This window comes from Cajanus cajan, chromosome 9, assembly GCF_000230855.2.
Source record: "Cajanus cajan strain Asha chromosome 9, NIPB_CcT2T_4, whole genome shotgun sequence".
Lineage (NCBI taxonomy): Eukaryota > Viridiplantae > Streptophyta > Magnoliopsida > Fabales > Fabaceae > Cajanus > Cajanus cajan.
The window spans coordinates 20,626,362-20,651,186 of record NC_138525.1 but is presented as its reverse complement, the minus strand read 5'-3'; the positions used below and the strand labels follow the sequence as shown (position 1 = coordinate 20,651,186).

Sequence of the window (24,825 nt, the reverse complement as noted above, 5' to 3'; positions counted from 1 at the left end):
TATAATAAAATATGAACACTTTGATTACCTTTTAATTTTAACAAAATTTGATATAAACATTTAAAGTGATATGAACTTTTAATCTAACGGTTGGATTTAATATAAAGTTATTGAACAATGTAATACATAGTAAAAATTACACCGATGTCATTTGAACCCTTATATATATATATATATATATATATATATATATATATATATATATTAATTTATGTGAGGAATTTAATTTTGTAATCACTTATGTAGTTATTAATTATTATTATTTTTATAAATAAACTCTAGATAACTTGTTCAAAGGCCTTCAGACTCAAACACTACATATTACCCTCTAAAAAACAGAGTTATTGTATTAGTAGGACTTGATCTCATGTTTTTATGAAGTGAGGCCAGTTCTTACCCACTAAATCAACTTTTTTGTTGGCGTAATTCTTAATATTATATTTTTGTTGTTACGCTCCCATTCTATATATAGAATAATAAAAATAGAACTGGGATATCATTTTGATTAGGAGTTGATTGATCAGGAGACAAATTAGGCTAAAAGATACGATACATTTTTTGTGTTCTTAGTCTTAACTCTTGAGCGATTTCATACTTTCTTTTTTGTTGGAAGCTCATCCGCTTCTCCAACTGCAATGGTCTGTTAATGGAAAGTTAGAAACTTAGAAACAAATCAGCAATACCTTTCTTGAGGGAATGGAGTGGTGCATTAACTTGCGAGCTATGCACATAGCCTTCCATCACATTAGAATTAAAAGAAAATTAGTTAGCATTTAGCAATTGAAGACAAAAACATCATTATATACCCAAAACATCATTATTTACCCTGCTTGACTTCTTGTTGAACTTGTTTGAATATAAGTTACAAGTATTTTTTAAGACTACACTTTTGAGAAAAATTCTTTATTTTCAATAGAAAAACTCTCCAAAAAAATTTTCTAAGCTTATATTCAAATAGACTAGTTGTATGATATTCATTCCTACACCTTGGCAAATGATAAGGATGCCCTTCAATGTACTATGCATCTGATGCTGACTTTGCCTTGAAATTTTCCTTCCATGTCTTCCAAGCCTTTCTGACTTCATCCAACTCAACATCTGGAATGCCTGAATACCTATCCAAATTCTCAATCCATTTTTCCCACGAAGACTTTGACGAGTCTAGGAACTTTGACACTTCAGGCAACACAACAGACGTGTAGAACTCGTCAACTGCATCGAGAATTTGCTCTGATTCAACCATAGACACCATTTCTTGCCGTGTAAAGCTTCCAGGTCTTGATCTCATTTTGAAAGCATTTCCCCTCAGAATCAGAACTTCTGGCGGGGCGAGCGGGAGGACGATCCTTGAAAACTTGTTGAGTGACAACAAAATGATGTCTCTTGGGATTAACTTGCGCTTTACAGCCACGGCAGTCCCAACCATTTTGCGTATCTGATGAGTCATTCAGTCAGTGTGATTGTGTGAATATGGTTAATGTCAAATAATGAGTGCACTCAACTAGTAGAACCAAGAAATGCATAAAGCTATGATTTGTTATTTGTACAGAAAAGCAGCTAAAGTACAGACCTTTACAGGGTTTATATATTAAGAACATGTTTGGATATCAATTCAGAAGTACTTTTCAGAGCTTTTCTACAGGAAAAAAACTCTTTATTTTCAATAAAGAAACTCTCAAAAATGTTTTTAAACTTATATTCAAACAAACTCTAAGAAAAATAATAGTTTAGATGTCAATGTACAACAGGTCATCAGAATATTAATTAATCATGTGAAAAGAAGCGTATGAATGCAACAAATATACTGCAGTAGATGCCACGTTAAGAAACACCTGTGCTGTTATTATAGTCAGATCATCATAAGAGTTTGACCTCTTGAGTTTCTGTTATTATAGTCAAACTATTTAATGATGTGACAAAACATAGTTAGATGATAATGTACTTAAGTTTTGAATTAACATAACAGTAGGTCAAATTAAACTCTTCGGAGTTAAATCATCTAAGTAAGACTTACTTGATGTAACATGAAGGAGTCTCCCCATATATGGACCTCAACATAATCGTAACCAAGAGATGTTTCCAACTTCCCACAAGAACAATGAAAAACCTTTCTGAAATGGGAAGCATTTAATCTATCTGCTTCATCTGGTTCATATAGCCATCTTGCACGAACTACTAAACTAGAGTTTTGACTACTCAAGCCATTGGATTCAGTAGTCTCTGGAGGCTTGTGACTCTCTTCCTCGTCACTTACAGTGGCTGGTCTACCACTCACAAAATCATCATCATCATCAATTTCCTCACTCTCTGGCTCACAAGTTGATGCCAAACTAGCTGATCCTATACTGTCTGACATGCCATCATTTCCAGATGATTGCCTTACAGGGTATTTTTTCCTGTACTTGGACCTAACAGTATAATTATGGAAAGGATGCTCACCCTGCAATAATAAAAATAGGGCAAATAGAGTTAGAACCAGCACTTGATAGAAGTTGTATATAAAGGGAGTAGTGTCCAGCCTGATGATGATAACAGCTACAATATTTATTCAATATTTAATATTTAATTTCTCAATTCATGGGTTTAATGAGACAACAGAGTGATATGTAAGTAACAGAAATGTAAAATGAGCCAATGGGCTAGTAGAGAACGATCAGCCTAGACATGCAAGAGGTCAAGGTTTGAACCTTCATATCATTATTATGCACATTTTATACATCTTGCAGGAAATAAACATGCTTAACATGTTCATTATTTGGAAAGAAAAAACAAACTTAATCAGCACATAAATTTAAAGAGCCACATTCAGTCAGGAACATGCTTACAAGAGTCTACTACACTTGCATGAAGATGAGATGTAAACTATAGAATTCTTTTCAGGAAAGGCCACAAATTTTTACCATAATCAGTTCGGAGAGATCACTGCCTTAACTAAGGTTTATCACAACTAAATTAAATTTGTAAAGTATATACAATAAAAATGAATAATTCCACAACAACAACTAAACAAAATACGAAAATGAGTATACCTCAAAAACATTAAGTATACTGTTGAACTCTGAAATATGAAAATCAATTTCATCCTCGCTAAAATGACTCTGGATTCCTATTATATCAGCAGGGAGGAGATAAGAATATTTCCGCAAATTGCACTCTCTTCTAGGGTCGAATCTCCTAAAACAAGCCAAAACTATGAAGTTATAAATAACAGTAAAAGAGCATTAATTAAAAATCAAGGAACACTTTCAATTTATGACCTGTCTGATTCCAGAAATATCATTAGTCATAACCAATAGTATCAATGAATATATTCTCTCTCCTTTTTTTTTCCCTTTTTTTTCTAGTGCATGCGTTTTTGTGCTTACTGCATAATCCCATGGATCAGCACTATTCCCACTTAGTGAGGAAAAAGCTTTGTTGTTATAATCCCATGGATGACATTTTTATTCTGAACATTTTCATACTTACATTACACATACAGGCCATTGTATAACACTAGCACGGCATGTGAAAAAATTAGGGCTTTTAGTTTACAAACTGATTGGATGTAGTCATACTCATAGATTTGTCGCAGACAGTAACGAACAACAATACATACTGGGCTCATATATAAGTAAGAGTTCATGGATCCTTACAGATCCTAGTTGAGTACTCCATTCTAAATTAATTTTGCCACATTATCAATTTCCTTTGTGACAAATGACAGGGTAGCATTCCTTATCAAATATCTATTACTAATAAGAATAGACAAACAATAAGACACTAAAAGAAAATACTCAATCTATAAGAGTACATGTATGCATTATCACTCAATAGTAAAGACATGAGAGGAGAAATTCAATTATAAAATAACCTTAAGAAATCTAGCATTATAATTTATACATAACCAAAAAGAGACTATCTTACTTCGTTGAAGGCAATATGCTAAAAACCCTGATAGTACTAGGAAGATAAGAGTTAATGCGGTTTGCAAGTGCAATGCCATTGTCGTCATCTTTCCATGCATTCTCAGGGATTTCCATCTTAAAGGCTATCATTGTTGCCAGAGAGTGGACCTAGCACAAGCACATCATAGATGTGGCAAGAAATTAAGAAATAAAAACAAAATAACAACAACCAATTCATAAAGGGAATAACAAGAAGATTACTCCTTTATCAGTCCTGCTACTTCTGCCCCATTTCACTTTGTTCAAGTCCCCAAAATTACTATCACGCATGCCACCGGCCTTGAATATCGCCGTTTCCAGTTCCTTCTCGACAGCTACATCATGTCAAAATTATAATGCTTTAGCCACACTCAATTGATTCACACCAGCCAGGCTGATTTAAGTGTATGCCAGCAGTCAGAGTTTAGATTAAACTATGTTCACTTGGTAAGAGAACATAATAACTTAAAGAAAAATGTTAGCCACACTCACCTTAACACTCTCTATTATTGGTTGACAAAAAATCACAAATTTTGGTAGGTTTTACCTCTAAATCAAGAAAAATCCTTATTAGATCACAACACCACATGAATCCAAATTCCAAACCAAAACATTAGCCAACATTACAGAACTATATGTCTAACTCCATCTTCATCATTTCAAACAAAACAAAAATTCTAACAGTAATTTTCTACCATTATCAAAAAGATAATAGAGAAAAATGGTCTTACTGGATAACCTATGTTCATCCCGTTGCATCTGCAGACCTGCAAACAACCATGGGGAATCAAATTAGCCCGAGATTTCAAAAAATTTGAAAGTAGAAAGAAAAGGGTTGGGAGGGTGACCTCTAAAATCGGTTCCAACATATCCAACTCTCATTACGACCTTTTTCTTGAGGAAAGGTTCCCACTTGTGGAGGGAGGGAGAAGGGGTTGGAAGGGAGTGAGTGGAAGCACATAAGCACTTGAAGAGCGTTGGAGGCAGAAGCAGTGAAGAAGAAGAAGAAGAGAATAGCATTGCCACCAAAGTGGGTATTCTGTTTTCTCTTACACGAGTTGGAATTGAAAGAAAGTGAGGCGAAGAAGAAACGCAGTTAGTTACCATCTTCAACTCTATCTCTTATGCAATGCCAATGCCAACAGTAACATAACATGTTCATAGTATGCTCACGTTAAATACTGCAACTATCGTACTTGCTGAGATCCCATATCTCTAGTTGGATTGTGGCCACGGTGGTTTACCATTTCACTGTTTAATGACTTTAGCAAACGCAATTTTCTGGACCAAAATTTTTTTTTATAAGATTATTTTTGTAATAAATAAATAGTTGTAAATATATATAAATTATATTTACATATTTATTTGCAATGATCGATTTAAATTAAAATATAGGGTTATTTTAATAATAGGAAAATTAATATATATATATATATATATATATATAGATTATTGAAAGACACAAACAATTATGAAAATTGTGTGTATGAATAAAGATAAAAAGGAATATAGTTTAAGATGATTGAGCCGTAAATTTTTTGGGCAACTGATGGAGTAACGTGCAAATTGTATATATAAAAGTAGAAACTGATAGAATATTAAGGATATTTGATAGTCTAGTCTCACTCTATTCTAATTTATAACACTGGAGCAAATAAATCAAATAAAATAAGCTCATTGATCAACATAACATCAACATAATACTAGGTTATGAAATTTATTCAAAAGTGGAAGGTATTTAATTTTAAAGTAATGAATAGCATACATTTAAGTGTGTGTTTGATTTATCATTTACCATGTATCATGTGGATAATCACTCATTTTTATATTAAAATGGAGAAGTAATTCTTTTGTTTTAATAAATGGAGTGAATAAACTCTTTTATTTCAATGAATAGAGTGAATGTTCATTATATTCAATTTAACTTTTTTATAAATACGCTCTAATTATTTCTTACCTAACATTTTTAGAATGTAATTACTAATTAGAATGCATTATATACTATTATTTAATCATTTATTGACTTTTATGAGAACTATTTTTTCTAAGAATACTATATAATAATTATTTTAAGAATATTATATAATAGTGATTTTTTGATTAATAGACAATATAATTCACTTATTATATTAAAAAAGCTACATTTTAAGTCACTCATTAAATATAAATAAAATAAAACTATCAAATTAGTGAATTAACTCACACGAAATTATTCTATTTTAATAGTTTTGGATTTAAGTCTTAAATATGTATTTATTAGGTGTTCAATGGTGTATGATTTAATATTCATGTGATGAAATTAAGTTTAATATAATTAATTTTAAGCTATTGAGCACAATTATCATGTCTTCAAAATATTATACAAGAGTTGGATTAATATTTATAAGATTGAGAGTTCAGAATCTTCCTGTCACTATCGTAATATCTATCGATAAAACAACATATTTATAATATTGTACATTAATATGTGTTACATCGAGAAGAAATTATTTTTATAGTTTATCAAGCAGACACTCAATTAGGTTGTGTTTGGATTGAAGGATGGATTTGGGAGAGTGGAAAAGAAAAGATTTGAAGAGAAAGAGAGTTGAAAGTGAGGTTGTTTGAATTAAGGGAAAGATAGTGAAAAATGAGTGGAAAGTTTGTGAGAATTTGTGTAGAAATTGATTGATGTGATAGATAAAAATTAAAAATTTAATAGATGAATATGTAATTTACACTTTTACCCTTGGATTAAAAATGAGTAGAATATTATTTAGTGTAAATAATAATAATTACAATAAAATTATATTAATAGGTATAATTTATTAAAAAAATAATAAATAATGATAATAATAATAATAAATATTAGAAAAATAATAAGAATCATAATAAATGATAATGATAGTAGGGATGACAAATGTACCCGTACTCGCGGGTAATACCCGAACCCGTCCAGACTTTGACGGGGAATACCCGGTTTAACCGGGTACGGGTACGGGTAAAACCCGATATATTAAATCGGGTACGGGTACGAGTATGTACTTACCTGCCCCGTACCCGTACCCGTCCCCGTTCCCATTTTTAATTTAATACCCACTTTCAATTTAATTATATTAAATAATTTTAATATTTTTTTATGTGTGATTATTTATTATAGTATGAGATAAAGAAATAACCTAATTATAATTATAATATAATTTAAAAATATTATATTTTTTAAAAAAAATAAAAAATAAAAAATTTGACGGGTACGGGTACGGGTACGGGTACACCCGATACCCGACGAGGACGGGAATGAGGATGAAAATCACATACCCGACAGGTACGGGTACGGGGACAGGGATGAGTTTGGCTCACGGGGACGGGGACGGGTATCATGAAACCCGTACCCGCCCCGCCCCGTTGCAATCCCTAAATGATAGTAATTATAATAAATAATAATAATAATAATAATAATAATAATAATGATAATAATAATAATATTTATAATAATAAATAATAATAACAAAATATATTATGATAATTATATTTTCTAATTTGCATTTTTTCCGATAACAGCCAATTTGGAACGGTCTGTTCTCAACTAAGGTTTTTAAGCCAATTTAGTAGTTTGGAACGGCCCGTTCCAGTTTGGGAACGACCTGTTCCAGTTTGGGAACGGCCCGTTCTAGGCTACTAAATTACCCTTATTTTAGTAGTTTGGAATGGCCCATTCTGGACACGACTAGAAGCAAAAATATGCCACCATAATCGATTATGTGTCATGCATAATCGATTATGCTGGCTGGGGGTTCAGTTTTTCACCGCGGTTTGCCCTCCATTCTTCATTCTCATACCTCGACTACCCTCCCTCAAGCATAAAGAAATGAACCTCTGCTGCATGGCACAGTCTCTGCATGCATGAGCATGGCAGAGCTTAATCTATTTTCAGCTTTTGGGCAGGGGTATTATCGGGTTTTCTCATTTCTTACGTGACTTTCATCTCTTTTCTTCACAACTTTGCGAGGAACGGCCACGCGGGTTCTCCCGCTTTTCTTCACTTTTTTTTCGGTGCAAATCAGCGGAAACAAACATCAAATTTCTTCACCTTTCGTTCGTCGTGAATAGTAAATCCCCTGAAACAAACAGGGCTTAATGAAAAGGAACCAAATACAAAATGATTTGACAGAAAGAAAATCAATCAATTGATATCGTGAAAATTTTCTATATATATAAAATAAAGGAATAAAATAATGCATTTTATATCCATCTAATATTTTTAATTTTATTTTCATTTTGTATAGTTGATTTTCTTTTTCTCTTTAATTTCGGTATGGCGGGAACTTATATTCACTCATTTCCTTCGTATTTCATCTATTGTCGAAATAATAAAACGAAAATTTGTCAAAAACAAAATAATAACAAAACGAAAATTTTATTTTGTTTCATTTACTTCCTAAATACTGAAACGAAAAGTTACTTAATTTATCATAAATTGTTCAAATAATTATAAAATAAAATCATTTTATTTCATATATCACTTCTTTTTATTTAATTTCAGTTTATTTGTCATTACATTTCTGATTATTGTCTAACTGAACCGTATGAACAAATAAAAGACTGGAATTCACTTACAGAGCAAACACGTTATAAGTAAAGAAGACCGATGTACTATTTTTGACTGGTTCAGTAAACCAAATAAAAAAATACACGTCAATGAAGGAAAAATAATAATAATTATACATGTTTTCAGTCAAGATTGAATATTGAAATACCCAGGATGAATTCGGTAGCCAACAAAATTTCAGTTAATTATTAGAATTAGATAAAAAAATTAGAGTAAAGATACGAAAAATTAAGTTTATTCTTAGTACCAAACATCATCTTCATGCTTAGAATTAGTATTTCCCTCTTGGGCTAAGGAAAGTGAGACCTTACTAAAGATATAAATACAATTATATTTTTATTTACTTTTCTTTTCATAATATTGTCTACACAGCAATCGATACAAAGCAACAAAATCACAGGTCTAACCATACCATAATCAGATGCTATAACTTATACTAGTATATGTTTAATTTCATTAGCATCATTTACCACTGGAGATCATAAAAGAACTTACATACTACCAGGAATTCTGGAAAAGCAAGTTCAAATTGAACTTTCTTGTTTATACTACTCTCATAATAAATAAGTAAATAAACAAAAACCAGAAAGGTTTATCTGAGCCCAAAAATTAGTATATATCACACAATCTATGGTATATTTTAAGCATACAGTGAGACTGTAAGAATGACAATGCGATATGGAATGTATACGTCCATTTCAGACAGTAAATGATTGCCCGTAGCAAATACAAAGCCTACAAAATCACTATTGTCTGTAGGTGTTTGTGGAAGCTGTAGCTTAAGTTAATGTTGACTAGTGAATTTTGTCAGCCTCTAAAGTTATCATATCTTTGCTTGGATGTTCAATTTGATGAATTCCTGAAGAATCATTTCCAAATGCGGCAGGCCATTCAAGCCAGTTAATTAAAACACATCTTTCAAGCCAAATTCTTCCATAATTCCAAGCATTGAGAAAGCATGATTGTCCATTGATAAATCCAAGGCCAGGTAGGATGAATAAATTCCAAATTCTATTTACCCTTCAAACCTACATAGTACATGACAGTCAGAACAAAAGTATGAACAAATTCCTTCTTCACAGAACAGCAAGGGGAGGATAAAAAACTGCAGGTGCTAGCCAATGGAAGCTTTGGTCAAGGCATATTAAGTGAAAGGATAAGAAGAAAAACTACAATAACAATTAACAATTAGAACAAATATAAAAAGAGAAATGTCAGCAACACACTTTTTTGAATACATTTTCCATTATTAGCTGAAAAATTTGTGGGAAATTACATTTTTTTAGGTCTCATTTCTTATTTAATGATCCCCTCTCTTGATTTTCTAGTTTTTAATAAATTTTAACTAATTATTAGCAATAAAATGTGTTAGAGGGTATGTGTTAGAGAAAGTATTACTAACATTTTTCATAAGAATGAACTCCTTATCCATATAATAAAATAAAAGAATGCAAGGGTTATCCAATGGAAACTTAAATTAAGGCATGTCAAGTGACCAAATTCAGAATAGAAGAGCAATCGTCACCTTTTTTCCTTCACTCACCACGGATGAGTGCTTAATAGTATTTTCCAAATTTTCTTTTAACAAATTCCAAGCCTTCCTGACGTCATCCAACTGATCATTTGGTATGCTTGTGTGAGCATCCAGTTTCTCAATCCATTCTTCCCAAGGAGATCTTGATGGGTCCAAAAATTTTGAAACTTGAGGTAGCATAACTGATGAGTAAAATTCGTCAACTGCCTTATTAATTTCTTCTGATTCAACTATTGTCCGCATTTCAGGCCTTGTTACATTGCCTGGTCGTGTTCTAATTGAGAATCTGTTTCCTGATAATATTAGAACTTCTGAAGGTGCAAGGGGAAGAATAATCCGCGAGAACCTTGCCAGTGACAGCTTTATAATGTCTTTTGGCAGTAACTTGCGCTTCACTGCCACGGCTGTCCCAACCATTTTTCTTATCTGGTGAGAGTAAAAAATGTCATATCATGATGATTATGAAAAACAAGGCAGCAACATATATGTAACCAATTTATTTCAATACCAAAGTAGCGAACAAAATGACGGTGGATGATCTAATTTAAGGGTACACAGATTAGGACACAATAAAACAATAAAATAGAGGTTAGTATTGTCAAACAGGTTCATTTGTTCATTACTGAATAGCTGGATTGTAACAAACAAAAAGGTAGATTTATTGCAACAGTATATGTAACTTAATCAGTTGTCACAATATCAACATTCATATTAAGTACTCAAATAACATCATTGAAATTTCCAACTAGGAAATACATTCTACGTGATTAAGTATTGAAGTGATAAATTGTTAGGATCAAAGGGGGCAAAATATGCATTCTAGTGTTTTAAAGAAGAATAATATGGGGGAGAAAAAAAGAAGCACCTGATGCAGCATGAAGGACTCTCCCTCTATTGAGATTTCTATGTAATTATATCCCAGTGATGTTTTCAGCTTTCCACAAGAACACTGAAAAACTTTTCTGAAATGGGAAGCACTTAATCTGTCTGTTTCATCAGGTTCATATAACCATCTTGCACGAGCAACCAATTTAGAATCTTGATCAAGCAAACCATTTCCATTCTTATTGCTAGAGCCAACAACAGGCTCACCAAAATGACGAGTTTCAGAACAGTTTTTACTTTGGCACGCTATATTCTCTGTAATTGCCTCATCAATTTCAGAATTTTCTTCCCCGTCACTGTACTCACAGTCAGATGCATATGGTAACAAACTCTCACTTTCTGATTTGTCACTCTTTGGTGATGACTGCCTATGAGGAAAATTTTTCCTGTACTTGGACCGAGCTGTATAATTATGGAAAGGATGTTCCCCCTATGAAAGGCAATTATAGATAGTAACTGACATTTCACATCACAAAGAAATGCAAATATTCTCCAGCTAAACATGTCCATAAACACCAGAGAAACAACACAAAATATGAGAAAACCTGACCCTAATTTCATCATAAATCTAAAATTTCTAGCATACTTCCAAAAAGTACGTAAACTGGTAACTGCAAGAGGAAGAACCAGTCAAAGTCTTGCTTGTGTTATGCTTTTGTATTGACTTTTCGATCCATACAAAACTTTTAGTACAAAGACAATAATGTGATACATAAATTCTCATATGAGCCATCATAAATTAACTAAGGGCGTGTTTGGATAAGCATTTCTAGAAGCACTTCTAGGAGAAAAAAATAGAAAGAAAAATAGAAATAAATTTCTCCATAAATTAAAACTAGTTTATTTATAAGTTAAAAATAAGATTTTGAAGACTAAAAGGAAAAAACTTCTACAAATTAGCTTATTGAAAAAATTATTTCATTTTTCCTGCTTTTGGAGAAATTTATCCAAAATGGTCCTAAAATATGGAAAAAAATGTTCATAACAAAGTTTCATAACTAATACAAATTATACAATCAGTATCTAAGAACCAAATTAAATGAAGGTTTTTAACGATAAGGGGGCAAAAAGGAGACTAGAATACCCTACCTCAAATACATTAAGAATATCATTGAACTCTGATATGTGGTAGTCAATTTCATCATTGCTGGAATGGCTTTTAATCTGTTTCAAGAACCTCCAAAGGTGCCCTTTCTACCATGAAAGATAATTCCTCTTTCAAATGGACCTTTTCTTCTATTGACATGTCAAGACGGCTGATATCCTCATCATTAGCAGCATGTATGTTTGAGTTACAAGCATTATCTTCAAGGACAGCAATTCTTAAAACAGGTTCATTTGAAAGAACAAAATCAATAATATCAGCAGGGAGAAGGTAGGAATACTTCCGAAAAACACATTCCTTCTTGGGACCAAAGCTCCTGGATCCAAGACACAAACATTGAATGATTAAAGAGCAGGAGAAAAGAGCAGCAGAAACTTGAAAGTCTATCATTAACAATTGACATATAAATATACAGTACATTATCATTAAAAATTATAATTTTCACAACAGACATAACACTTCAGAGATCACTCTGAATTATGAATACTGACTCACATGCACAGTTCCAAGCCTTACCTCTGTGAGGGCAAAATGCTCAAAACTTTGATATCCCAGGGAAGATGAGAATTAACATAATTTGCAAGGGAAAAACCATAAGGGTCTCCATTCCAAGCATTTTCTGGGATTTCCATTTTAAAGGAAATGATGGTTGCAAGAGAGTGAACCTAATATATACACAACATTAAACAGGATGAAATAAGCAATGTCACTCTGGCTGCATATGCACCAAAATCAGAATAGTAACCAAAATAAATCAAAACAATGAGATTACTCCTTTGTCAGTCCGACTGCTTCTGGCCCATCTAATCTTCTGCAGATCCCCAAAATTACTTTCACGAATGCCACCAGCCTTGAATATAGCAGTTTCAAGTTCTTTCTCAATAGCTACATTTTTTAAATCACAACACTTCAAAACCAGTCTATCCAAACTAGCTAGGCAGATTGAACCACGGGTACCCTACAATATACCACTAGAACCCACAAAAGAAATGTCTATAACATACTCTTTTAAACATGTTTTTTATTATTAGCTGAAATTTATTGAAAATCATACAATTGTGAGTCTCACTTTTATTAACGACTTTCGATCATAATTTTGTAATTTTAATAAATTTTTAATCTATAATAAAAAAATGCATAACAAAGATTGTGTTAGAGGATGTATAGCCAATACTTCTAGACTAGACAATACTTATATTAATAACTTATGTGTGGACAATAGATTGACTGTTTCACAAATAGTAAAAGATTTAAAATAACAAATTCTTTACTAAGGGTATGATTGAATAAACTTTTTCGGTATCACTTCTATAAGAGGAAAATAAAATTGAAATAAATTTTTCCATAAATTAAAACTAATTTATACATAAGATAAAAATAAAATTTTGGATAAACTAGTCGGACAGAGTTTCTCAAATAACTTTCATTTCCCCAACAGTTAGTGCAATTTTTTTTTGGTAACTATGGTAATCGTGTAAATACGAATATTTTCCTACTAAGATACTTTATTTCATTCCAAAGATTACAATTCGAATTTTGAACAATTTGCTTTTAAGGAACACAAGTCGTTGCTTGTGTCAACTGAAGTTAGTACAGTTGGTGCATTTCTACAAACATCTTAGACTCCAAGCACAATATCTGGAGCGCAATCTTCTATTTCTTTTCAACCCCACACATGGATGGATAGATAACAATGAGTACAAGGCAAAGAAGCGTACTGGAGATTGAATGTTGATCGGTTTGCATTTGGAGACCTGAATGAACAAACAAGACATGAGACATGAGGGCATGTATCTGTGTAGGAGAATGTTGGTTTGAAGAAGAATCAATCATGATGGAAAATGGGACCTCGGTAATTGGTGCCAACGTAGGCAACGCGCATAACGACCTTTTTCTTGCGAGAAGGCTGCCATGACTGGGAAGACGAACAATAACAGCAACAATGGAACTCAAACCGTGTCCTCCTCCTCTTCCCCATAGCCGGTGTGAATGTAAAGACAGATTTTTTGAGCATAGGAAATAGTGGCACTCGCAAACACCAACTACCCATTTTCGCACTTCACAACACCGACTAGATTATCAATTTTTAACCATCGTTCTTACTCTTCACTCAGCACACTTTTACATCTGTTCTCAGTCTTAAAGAATTGTTTTTTAAACGATCAATTTAAAGGGTTAGATAAATTTCTCCATTTTGGGTCTCTGTCTCCAATTTAAAGGGTTGAAGAATAGAGGATCGAAGAAAAATAATAAGATGTTGGTATTATTTTTTTTGAATTTTTTGGGATTCTATTCTGATTGGTGTGGACTTTGGATCCATCTGATAATGGACCTATCCAAAACCGTGCCAGTCCTAATTCTTTTGCAGAGATACCCACATACTCTGTCATAATAGCGAAGAATACCTAGAAGTTGTGAATATTTATTTAGCACCCATGCGTATGCAATGTTTAATTTTTCCTTTAGAAAGGAGGCATAGCCCAATAACAACGACGTTATCTAATATCTACAATCCTCGCCCTTTATCTTCTCACTCTTTTCGTTAAACCCTATAACAACAACACCACTCTACTCTTCTTACGACGTCGTCTCAACAACCATGAACCCCTCCACCCTCACTCCTTCCCACACCCAACGCCCACTCCTCTTACCCTCTTCTCCCTTCCACTCCAGACGCCGTCGTTTCAGAGTCTCCCTCCCTCGCTGCTCCTCCGACGCCGCCTCCGTTCCTCCGCCACCGCCGCCGCCGCCTCACCGAGCGCCCAAGGACCTCCAGGGAATCCAAGTCCTCGTCGACAAGCTCTCGCCGCCCGCCAGACTCGCCACCTCCGCCGTCCTCGTGGCCGGCGCCGTCGCCGCCGGCTACGGCCTCGGCTCCCGCTTTGGCGCCTCCCGCTACGCCGCGATAGGTGGCGCCGTCGCACTCGGAGCCGCCGGTGGCGCCGCAGCGTTCGCTCTCAACGCGGCTGCTCCGCAGGTCGCCGCTGTGAATTTGCACAACTACGTCGCCGCGTTTGATGACCCTGCGAAGCTGAAGAAGGAGGAGATTGAGGCCATCGCAACGAAGTTAGTTTCGGTTGCTAATACTAACGGTTCCTGTTTTTGTTTGGGTTAATTAGAGTGATTGGTTTTGAAATGGTTTTTTTTGACAGGTATGGTGTGAACAAGCAGGATGAGGCGTTCAAAGCTGAGATTTGTGATATATATTCCGAGTGAGTGATAAATTCTTATTATTAAAGCTGGAACTTGTGAAGTATATTCCGAGAGAATGTCAATTGTTGTTGTTGTTGTTTGTGTAGTGGTAATGAGTTATAATGATATGGCTGTATAATTTTTTCATTGAATGACTGATTTGCGGTATGGCATGTTGTTTAGGTTTGTAACTTCTGTGCTTCCTCCTGGTGGTGAGGAACTTAAAGGTGATGAGGTTGATAGGATAGTCAGCTTCAAAAATTCGTTGGGAATTGATGACCCAGATGCTGCTGCTATGCACATGGAGGTATTTCTTGTTTGTTTGTTGTATATAGGCCTGATTACCAGTGTAGATTTAGTGTGTTTTATTATAAGGAGTGAAAGTTTCGTATCTTACTGGTTTGGTGCTTCTTAACTTCCTAGATTGGGAGGAAATTTTTCAGACAAAGGCTAGAAGTTGGGGATCGGGACGCCGATGTTGAGCAACGCCGGGTAAGTTAGTTGTGGTGTAATGTTATTTTAACTGATTGGTGGAAATACCATCAGGGGTTTGGATGAATAGCAAATACTTGGAGGTTGGAGCTTGACCATTGTTAGAGTCTCCAGTGCAGGCGTTTCAAAAGTTGATATATGTGTCAAATCTTGTATTTGGGGATGCATCATCTTTCCTTCTACCTTGGAAGCGTGTGTTTAAGGTCACCGATTCCCAGGTACTTATTACTTGTTAATTGGTATGCCTGGCTTATGCAATGTGATATTGGGCAGAGAGTTTTGAAGCATAGGTTTATAATTTTGTACAGGCTTTTGCTTGAAAAGGGAACTAATTTTCCATGCGAAATGCATTTTTTCATGCTTATGAAATTAATTTTATATGTCCTCATTGTCATTTCATTCGGTATAGGTGTTAATGTTGTTTTTTTCATTTAATAATCGGCTATAAGTTTTTTGCCAGATTGAAGTAGCTGTACGTGACAATGCGCAACGATTGTATGCTTCCAAGCTGAAATCAGTTGGCAGAGGTAATTGTGTAGTCAGCTATTCCTCTTGGCCTTTGTTTGCTCTTACTGTAACAAAGTTGATAAACTAACTCTTGGCACAATTTTAACAGTCCAATGTATATAGGTGGAGAAATGATTGTAAATGATATTTTTGTTTTGTAATTGGTCATGCATTTCTTATTAAATAAAGCCTTAAGATTTTGCTTGTATTCATCTGATCTGATGGATTTTATTCTGTAATTCTCTACAATTACTATTATCCAAACTAACAAATTCTTTATATAGCAAATTTTAGAAGTTTTAAATCGGGTTTGCTTCCTAAGTGCTAAACAATAATTTTTTGCCAGATATCAATGCAGAACAACTTGTTGCACTAAGAGAAACACAACGTTTATGTCACCTTTCAGATGAGGTTCACTTTCATTATTTCATCTTTCATAACTTTCAATTTTTCTGGGGTAAACCCCTTTGTCTTGCCACCAAATAGTTCCTTGCTAGTTGCTATAGTATAATCTTTTTATTAATTAGAGGAATTTTTCCATTGAAGCTTGCTGAGAACTTGTTTAGAGAGCATGCAAGGAAATTGGTTGAGGAAAATATTTCAGTGGCAATTGGCATACTTAAATCTCGTGGCAGAGCAGTGTAAGATTCATAGTTTTTCTGGCTTAAAATATTTTTTTTGAGGGATCAGGTCATTGCAGGTTTTCATTAATTACTGAACCAAGATTGTTCCATTCTATGTTAAAATTTGAATTCTGGGTCTGTTTTCCTTGCTATTTCTTTCATTAGTGTTACTTTTAATTTCTTAATTTCCATAAATGCAGCAAAAGTAGAATTTTTCCATATGATAATCTTTAACTTTTTCAGTCCTGGAGTTAGCGAAGCAGTTGCAGAGCTTGATAGGGTATTGGCATTTAATAATTTACTCATCTCATTTAAGAATCATCCAGATGTGGATCGCTTTGCTCGTGGTGTTGGTCCTGTTTCTTTAGTGGGTAAGTGTTGTGACTTGTGACTAGGTGTGTGTGTGTATATATATAAAATATAATGTTATTTTCTCATCTTAATCTAATTTCTTGAAGTTTACCACAATCCATTTTTGGCATAGGTGGTGAGTATGGTGGTGACAGAAAGATAGAGGACTTGAAACTCCTCTACAGGGCCTATGTTACAGATTCTTTGTCTGGTGGGCGCATGGAAGATAATAAGGTAATTGGCCATGACAATCAAATATGAACTGTGGACTTGTTAACATGTATTTTCTGAATAAACTAATTTATTTTGTAGTTGAGTTTGGGTTAGTGTTTTCCAGATGTATGTCTGATTAAATAATTTATTTTCAAATAAAGGAGGAATATTTAGCTCCAACAGCTATTTATATTTGGACAAAATGAATGGTACTATAATATGACTATGTATTGATGATTCATAGTTTCTTATTGTCACCAATTTGGCTTCCAACACTTCCCATGGATTTAATAGAGATTGAAGCCTAGCAGTTTATCCTTAATGGTCATTCTTTATTGTCTCTTACTTTTTATCTTTCTTTTTGATATAGTACCTACCAAAGCATGATTGAACAGGTTGTTCAGTGCATGCTATCATATCTTATTGCTTTTAATCTCATTTTAAATTTTCTGCTTGGGCAGCATTTATTTTTAAACAAGGTATTTGTCTACTGTTTTAAGCCTTCTGGATTTTCACTTATTGGAACATTTTAGTGTTATAAGACAATGTCCTGGCTTCTTGCTTAACACTAACAATTTCAAGCTTTTAGGTGAGGTGGTTTGTCGACCTTTAAGATGTACTAGCATAAGATTCCCCTTTGAATATAGTTACACCTGTTCTCTAATCTTCCTTTCATAAGTGAACATTCAGATGAGCAAAGACACATAATGTGTCAAAAACCATGATATCTATCACTATGAAGAGTTGTTATTGATATAAGATATGAAACCTGACCTGTCAAAACACATTTTTTTTTAATATAAATGAATATATTCTAATCATATTTATATTTCATTTCAGCTTGCTGCACTAAATCAGTTAAGGAATATATTTGGACTGGGTAAACGTGAAGCAGAAGCCATTTCACTCGAAGTTACGTCAAAGGTATATCGTAAGCGACTTGCACAGGCTGCTTCAGAGGGTGAGTTAGAAATGGCAGATAGCAAAGCAGCCTTCCTTCAAAATCTATGTGATGAACTTCATTTTGATCCACAAAAGGCCGGTGAACTTCATGAAGGTAAAACTTGTCAGATCTACAGTTAGTTGGAAGTTGATCATATTTGAAGGCTTGGATTATTAAACATTCTACGTTCTGTCAGTTTATATTTATGTGCAGTTCTTAAATCTTATGCTTGTTAACTTGTAATGTAATATTCTATTTTGTTTCTGCTTTCTCAGTTGTTGAGACAATTAACTTTTTACATGATGCGACTGTTGTCTTTTTTATATTATATGTACTTCTTTATCACAGAATCTAATGATAATTTATTATTTTTAAGAAATTTATCGGCAAAAGCTTCAGAAATGTGTTGCCGCTGGGGAGCTCAATGATGAGGATGTTGCTGCTTTGTTGAGGTTGCGTGTAATGCTCTGCATACCTCAACCAATTGTCGAAGCAGCTCACTCCGATATCTGTGGCAGTTTGTTTGAAAAGGTAGTTAATGTTTCTTTTTCCCTATCTAATTTGTTGGTCCTTCATAGGTGTCAAATTAGCAAAATTACATATTTCCTGCTATGCAGAAGTATGATTCATCCATGAGTTGTGACAAACTGATACTATGTTGTAATTTTGTACATGTTGCTGCCCACAGTAGTTGATATACCACGAAGAGTGGTTTGTTTTGTGGGAGGCATAGAAGGTTTCATTCAGGGTATTCATGTTTTTTGCCATCCATTTCTCGTTTGAGGATGTGTTTTGGCTTTGGAGGCCCTTCCTTCTCTTTCTCAATTTCATTTTACTTTCTATTTGAATATTGGTAGCATGAGGCGTTTCAACTATTACATTTTGATGTAGCAATAATCCTGGTAATGATTTTATTTACTGGTAGCATGGAGATGGAGACCATGAATCTATCACTCCTGCATTTTTTATCTTACAGACTTGCACAAAGGATACACTGTTGTAGTGTCTGTACATGAAAAGATTTATCTAGAATTTGTGTATCAATTGGAATTGTTAATATGAACTTCTTGAAATTTATTAGGCATTGTCTTCTAACTTTGTATACCTGTATGTACTTATTAAATCTGTTTTTTGGTTGGATTGTCTTATATCAAATTTGTACAAGTCTAGAACACTTAGTTCAATCTTGAGATGTTTGAATCTCTATCAAATATGTTTGAAATTTTACCCGAGTTATGACTAATTCATGTTTCTTCTTTGATAGATTGTCAAGGAGGCAATTGCATCAGGGGTTGATGGATATGATGCAGAGATCCAGAAATCAGTAAGAAAAGCAGCACATGGCCTGCGACTTACTAGGGAGATTGCTATGTCTATTGCAAGCAAGGCAGTGAGTATCAGTTATCAAGAAACTCGATGCTCATTTTTAAAGATTTGAATTGGCTTAAATTTTACTCTGTTGTTTTTCACATTCCAGGTAAGGAAGATATTTATTAATTACATAAAACGTGCACGAGCAGCTGGAAATCGTACAGAGTCCGCAAAAGAACTGAAGAAGATGATAGCTTTCAACACCTTAGTTGTAACCAAGTTGGTGGAGGACATTAAAGGGGAGTCAACTGATGTTTCAACTGAAGAACCTGTGAAAGAGGACGTCACACAAAGTGAAGATGAAGAATGGGATTCAATTCAGACACTCAAGAAAATAAGACCGAACAAAGAACTTATGGAAAAGTTGGGAAAGCCTGGTCAGACAGAAATTACTCTTAAAGATGATCTTCCTGAAAGGGATAGGACTGATCTTTACAAGACATACTTGCTTTTCTGTCTAACTGGTGAAGTGACAAGGGTTCCATTTGGGGCCCAGATCACTACAAAGAAGGATGATTCTGAGTATCTTCTTCTAAATCAGCTTGGTGGGATCCTGGGATTGAGTGGTAAAGAAATAGTGGAAGTTCACAGGGGTCTAGCTGAGCAAGCTTTTAGGCAACAAGCTGAAGTAATTTTAGCTGATGGACAGTTGACAAAGGCCAGGGTGGAGCAGCTTGGTAACCTCCAGAAGCAAGTAGGCTTACCTCAAGAATATGCCCAGAAAATAATCAAGAGTATAACCACTACAAAAATGGCAGCTGCTATTGAAACTGCCGTAACTCAAGGTAGGCTCAACATGAAGCAGATAAGGGAACTTAAGGAAGCTGATGTTGATTTAGACAGTATGGTATCTGAGAACTTGAGAGAGACCCTCTTCAAAAAAACTGTTGATGATATTTTCTCATCTGGTACCGGAGAGTTTGATGATGAGGAAGTATATGAAAAAATCCCATCAGATCTCAACATTAACAAAGAGAAAGCAAGAGGAGTTGTTCATGAGCTTGCAAAAAGTAGACTATCAAACTCGCTAGTTCAGGCTGTGTCACTACTAAGACAGAGAAACCGCCAGGGAGTGGTAAGTAATGTAAAAGTTATTGAAACAGATTTTTAAGCATGTGTTTGGATGTCATGGATAACCCGGGTTTGATTGGTTTTTGCCTTTTGTGCAGGTTTCTTCACTCAATGACTTGCTGGCTTGTGACAAAGCAGTACCCTCTCAGACAGTTTCATGGGAAGTGCCAGAGGAGCTTGCTGATCTATACAGCATATACTTAAAGAGTGATCCAACTCCTGAGAATTTGTCTCGTTTGCAGTATCTATTGGGTATAAATGATTCCACAGCTGCTGCTCTTAGGGAGAGGGGAGATAGATTACTCGATGCTACAGCAGAGGAAGAGAAGTTTGTATTCTAGTGTTGTCATAAAATTGTTTGGCATTAGGAGGCATATTGGTACTGGAGAGGCCGCAAGTCCCCTTCGTTCTGCCATTTTGTTTAACGGTAGCAGAAAAAATATCACGATGTATAATCCTTGGAGTAGAGATGAGTACATTGTTGAGATTTTAGATAATATTTGTCTGAGACAGTTGAATTAATCAATTCTTATTTTGTACGAGTGAAAATAAGTTCTTGCAATTGTGGGCAAGTTTTTCAACAGGACTTGTGAATGTTTATGGTTTTTGTTTTTACTTTTAAAACTCAGATTAACGCCACCAACATATTTGTCCTTTTATGTCTAGTTACATTCGAAAGTGAGATCGTGAAAATGAAAACACACATCAGCAACTATTCTTCTTTTTCGATGAGTTGTTGAAATTTATTCGTATAAGTTAATCTTGAAAATCAATGTATTTTAACGGATCCCGGATCTTCTGATTTTGAGATATAAAAATTATGGTAACTTAATTTATTTCAACCGTTAGATTTATAAAAATAAATCAGATTGTGACACATGTATAAAATATATTTTGACTTAAATGTACATGTGTCACAATCTGATCTATTATTACAAATTCAACAGTTTAAATATGTTAAGTTACTCTAACTTTTCCTCCATAAAGTTAGGGGATCTATTTCCGTATTTTAACCGAATCTGTATAACCGAGTCTGTAAAAGAATGTAAAAGTGAACATTAAACACATGCTGGCATTTGTACAGCTGTAAGTATTGTGACATAAATAAGAAAGAGTAATTTAGCCTAATTTGTGTCATGAGTGTCAAAGCACAAAATGGTATATAGAATCTACCAACCCAATGATCATTTGATATGAAATGCTACACCAACTAGGATTGAATAGATGAAGAAAACCTTACTCACAAATCATGAGCTTAGTACTATCCAATTTTTTTTAATAATTATTTATTGGAGTTAAATTTCAAATTTTTATGAAAGCACTCCGAAAAACCATGACCACTAGAGCTTAGTGGAGGGAACACTTTTGACCATTCTTGAAATAAATAGTAAGTGTAAATAATACAGCTTTGACGAAGATGAAAATGTTGAGAGTAATTAAGTTAATTTATGTGATTTTAATTTCAGTTAATTAATGTTTAGAAAAAGGAAGAAACTGAAATAATTAGTTTATGCACTTTTTTTTTTTTGGTGATAGACACACTCCCGACCGAAAAATGTAATTTATTGGGAGTATATATATATATATATATATATAAGAGTGTTATAATTACACCGGTGTAACTTTTATCGAGTGTTACACCACTCAATAACTTTATATTAAATGTAAATTTTGTAAATTCAACCGTTAGATTAAAAGTTCATATTACTTTATATGTGTATATCAAATTTTGTTAAAATTAAACAACAATTTGAAGGTGATCAAGTATTCATATTTTAGTATATTTTGAAATGAATATATTACGTCAATTTTATTTTATAAAAATGAAGTATCAAATCATCTTGGATTAATATAAAATTTTGTATATATGATCTAAGTGATATGAACTTTCAATCTAACCGTTGGATTTACAAAATTTGCATTTAATATAAAGTTATTGAGTGGTGTAACACTTAATAAAAATTATACCGGTATTATTATAACTCCTATATATATTCACAGTATTTTATAAAATATTTTTTTTAATATAATAAATAAGTGAGAATAATTCTCACCTTACAAACTAATTATATTTGGATTGATTTAAATTTAAACTCAATTTCTTAGAAATGTTGTGAGATAAATGTGGTTTTTGCTTTCGTAAATATCTTTTGGTGTTGGATTTATATCTAACCTTAACAATTATTATTATTATTATTATTATTATTATTATTATTATTATTATTATTATTATTATAAACTAATTAAATTTGATTCGGATAGTGGTAGCACCAGTGACACTTACAATTCTGATAATAAAAAAAAAACAATAAATATATCAGTCAAACTTATCCTGGAGGAGCCTTATCCAAAGTTAACAACATGTTTGTTTTTGTTTGAAAAATACGAACGTAGATAGGAACTTGAAATTCCTGTATAGTTTCAAACATGGATCTTAAAAGCTTTAGTGGGGTGTTAGCGTAATGGAATTACAAGTACTACTGAAGTAGGTATTCCTGCATATACTATAAAGAAATTTCATTGCCTTAATTAATGAAGGTAGCTAGCATAAATATTTTCAACGTTAGGGAAGGTAACTATCCAAAAGAGAGTGAAATAAATAGATGCATTAGTTTTGACTTAAAAGTGTTTATGCTGCTAACCCTGATTAAGTTCTAATTGGTTTAGAATTGACTTGTGCACGCAGCAAGCACACTTTTCACCTGCTTAGTTCCTCACTTACAATCACAAACCATATTTAAATGCATGTCGTTTACTTTTGGGAATTATTATAATCATCATCATTATCTTGAGACATAGATAATAGACACTTAGAGTCATAATTGAAAACTAACACTCGTGGATGCCAAGAGGTTTGGCGGGTTTGCAGAACTTATTGGTTTCCAAGTTTCTCATACAATTTTGTTGACTAGTTTGATTCCTTTTGTTGCATGTTCACACTCTATCAAAACTACCCATTTAATTAGTACTTATTTCTTAATATATGTAATACCATTTATAATTTTATAAGAAACATGGATTTTAAAATATAAGCTTCTTGGAGTTACAGAAAATCATTGGTAGCCTTTATATGTTCTATATATATGTGTGTGGGTCGTATGCAATGGGAAATTTTATAAATCACATAAAAAAAATAGAAAAATTATATGCTGACAATTACTTGTGAGAAGTGATAAAACGTTGCAAAATTCTTTAATTGAACGTGGATGTTTAACAGGTAAAAATAATAGTGACGTAATGCACATCATTTTAAATTCTAGACTTCCAAATTCGTGTGGTGTTAACTGTTAAACATATATATATATATAATTTTATTTTTTATTTTTTTCCTTACCTTCTCGATCACTTTTGAATATCAAAATCACAGACTTGGGAAATTCGATGGCGAAGTCCACATTTGACTAATGGCCTCTAGTCCTTCAAAATAGAAAAATATATTTATATCCTAGCTATATCTCATTAGTAATAATTCATAGAAAATGAAAACATAACCAAATTTATTAAACACCAGCTACTCGTAGCATTTTCATAAATCAGTTGTATAACTTAAATTTGTCGAATATATACCACTATTTAAAATCATATCGTCTATGAATTACGAATAAGCTACTCGTTGCATATATATATATATATATATATATATATATATATATATATATATATATATATATTTAAATCCTTACTATTTAGAAGATAGTGAGATATGATTGATCTTAGTGGCAAGGTACCAACATGTGGTTGGTGAGAGTGATGATATATTCTATAGTAAGTGGTGGATTTAAATCTTGATTCTTATATAGGGGAAACTAAAAGTGGGAGGGAACAACCTATCCTTAAGTATCTTTAAATTTCAAAAGGAGATTAATCTCAGTAGATAATTAAAAATATTTCTTATAATTACGTGTGCAAAAAGATCTCGATGGATGACAAGATGAAACCATTTTATTAAAAAAAAAACTAATAAAACACATTTATTGAGTGATAATTCATGTATACCTAAATTCTAGTGAAATTCACTCATAAT

The 24,825-nt window shown here is 33.3% G+C and overlaps 3 protein-coding genes across 3 annotated transcripts; 1 reads left to right on the top strand and 2 right to left on the bottom strand.

The window, feature by feature from the left end:
* Window positions 1–798: 798 nt before the first annotated feature.
* LOC109790893 (putative tRNA pseudouridine synthase) lies at window positions 799–5,157 on the bottom strand. The gene is made up of 7 exons (XM_020350143.3): window positions 4,775–5,157; window positions 4,658–4,693; window positions 4,149–4,261; window positions 3,907–4,055; window positions 3,030–3,174; window positions 2,015–2,440; window positions 799–1,435 (listed from the first exon to the last, which is right to left on the bottom strand). Exons 1-7 carry the CDS (start codon window positions 5,031–5,033, stop codon window positions 1,019–1,021), a joined length of 1,545 nt encoding a protein of 514 aa, XP_020205732.2. The 5' UTR covers window positions 5,034–5,157; the 3' UTR covers window positions 799–1,018.
* A 3,822-nt stretch (window positions 5,158–8,979) lies between these two features.
* Window positions 8,980–14,387, bottom strand: LOC109795512 (putative tRNA pseudouridine synthase). The gene is made up of 9 exons (XM_083064072.1): window positions 13,887–14,387; window positions 13,757–13,792; window positions 12,811–12,923; window positions 12,555–12,703; window positions 12,282–12,354; window positions 12,023–12,097; window positions 10,914–11,363; window positions 10,040–10,474; window positions 8,980–9,542 (listed from the first exon to the last, which is right to left on the bottom strand). The coding sequence occupies exons 1-9, from the start codon at window positions 14,086–14,088 to the stop codon at window positions 9,537–9,539; spliced, it is 1,539 nt and encodes a 512-aa protein (XP_082920198.1). The 5' UTR covers window positions 14,089–14,387; the 3' UTR covers window positions 8,980–9,536.
* A 131-nt stretch (window positions 14,388–14,518) lies between these two features.
* TIC110 (translocon at the inner envelope membrane of chloroplasts 110) lies at window positions 14,519–21,382 on the top strand. The gene is made up of 15 exons (XM_020355042.3): window positions 14,519–15,104; window positions 15,191–15,250; window positions 15,414–15,537; window positions 15,654–15,722; window positions 15,842–15,940; window positions 16,183–16,249; window positions 16,576–16,640; window positions 16,776–16,870; window positions 17,096–17,223; window positions 17,337–17,437; window positions 18,257–18,473; window positions 18,736–18,890; window positions 19,624–19,749; window positions 19,837–20,805; window positions 20,900–21,382. The coding sequence occupies exons 1-15, from the start codon at window positions 14,638–14,640 to the stop codon at window positions 21,140–21,142; spliced, it is 2,985 nt and encodes a 994-aa protein (XP_020210631.1). The 5' UTR covers window positions 14,519–14,637; the 3' UTR covers window positions 21,143–21,382.
* The last annotated feature ends 3,443 nt before the right edge of the window (window positions 21,383–24,825 follow it).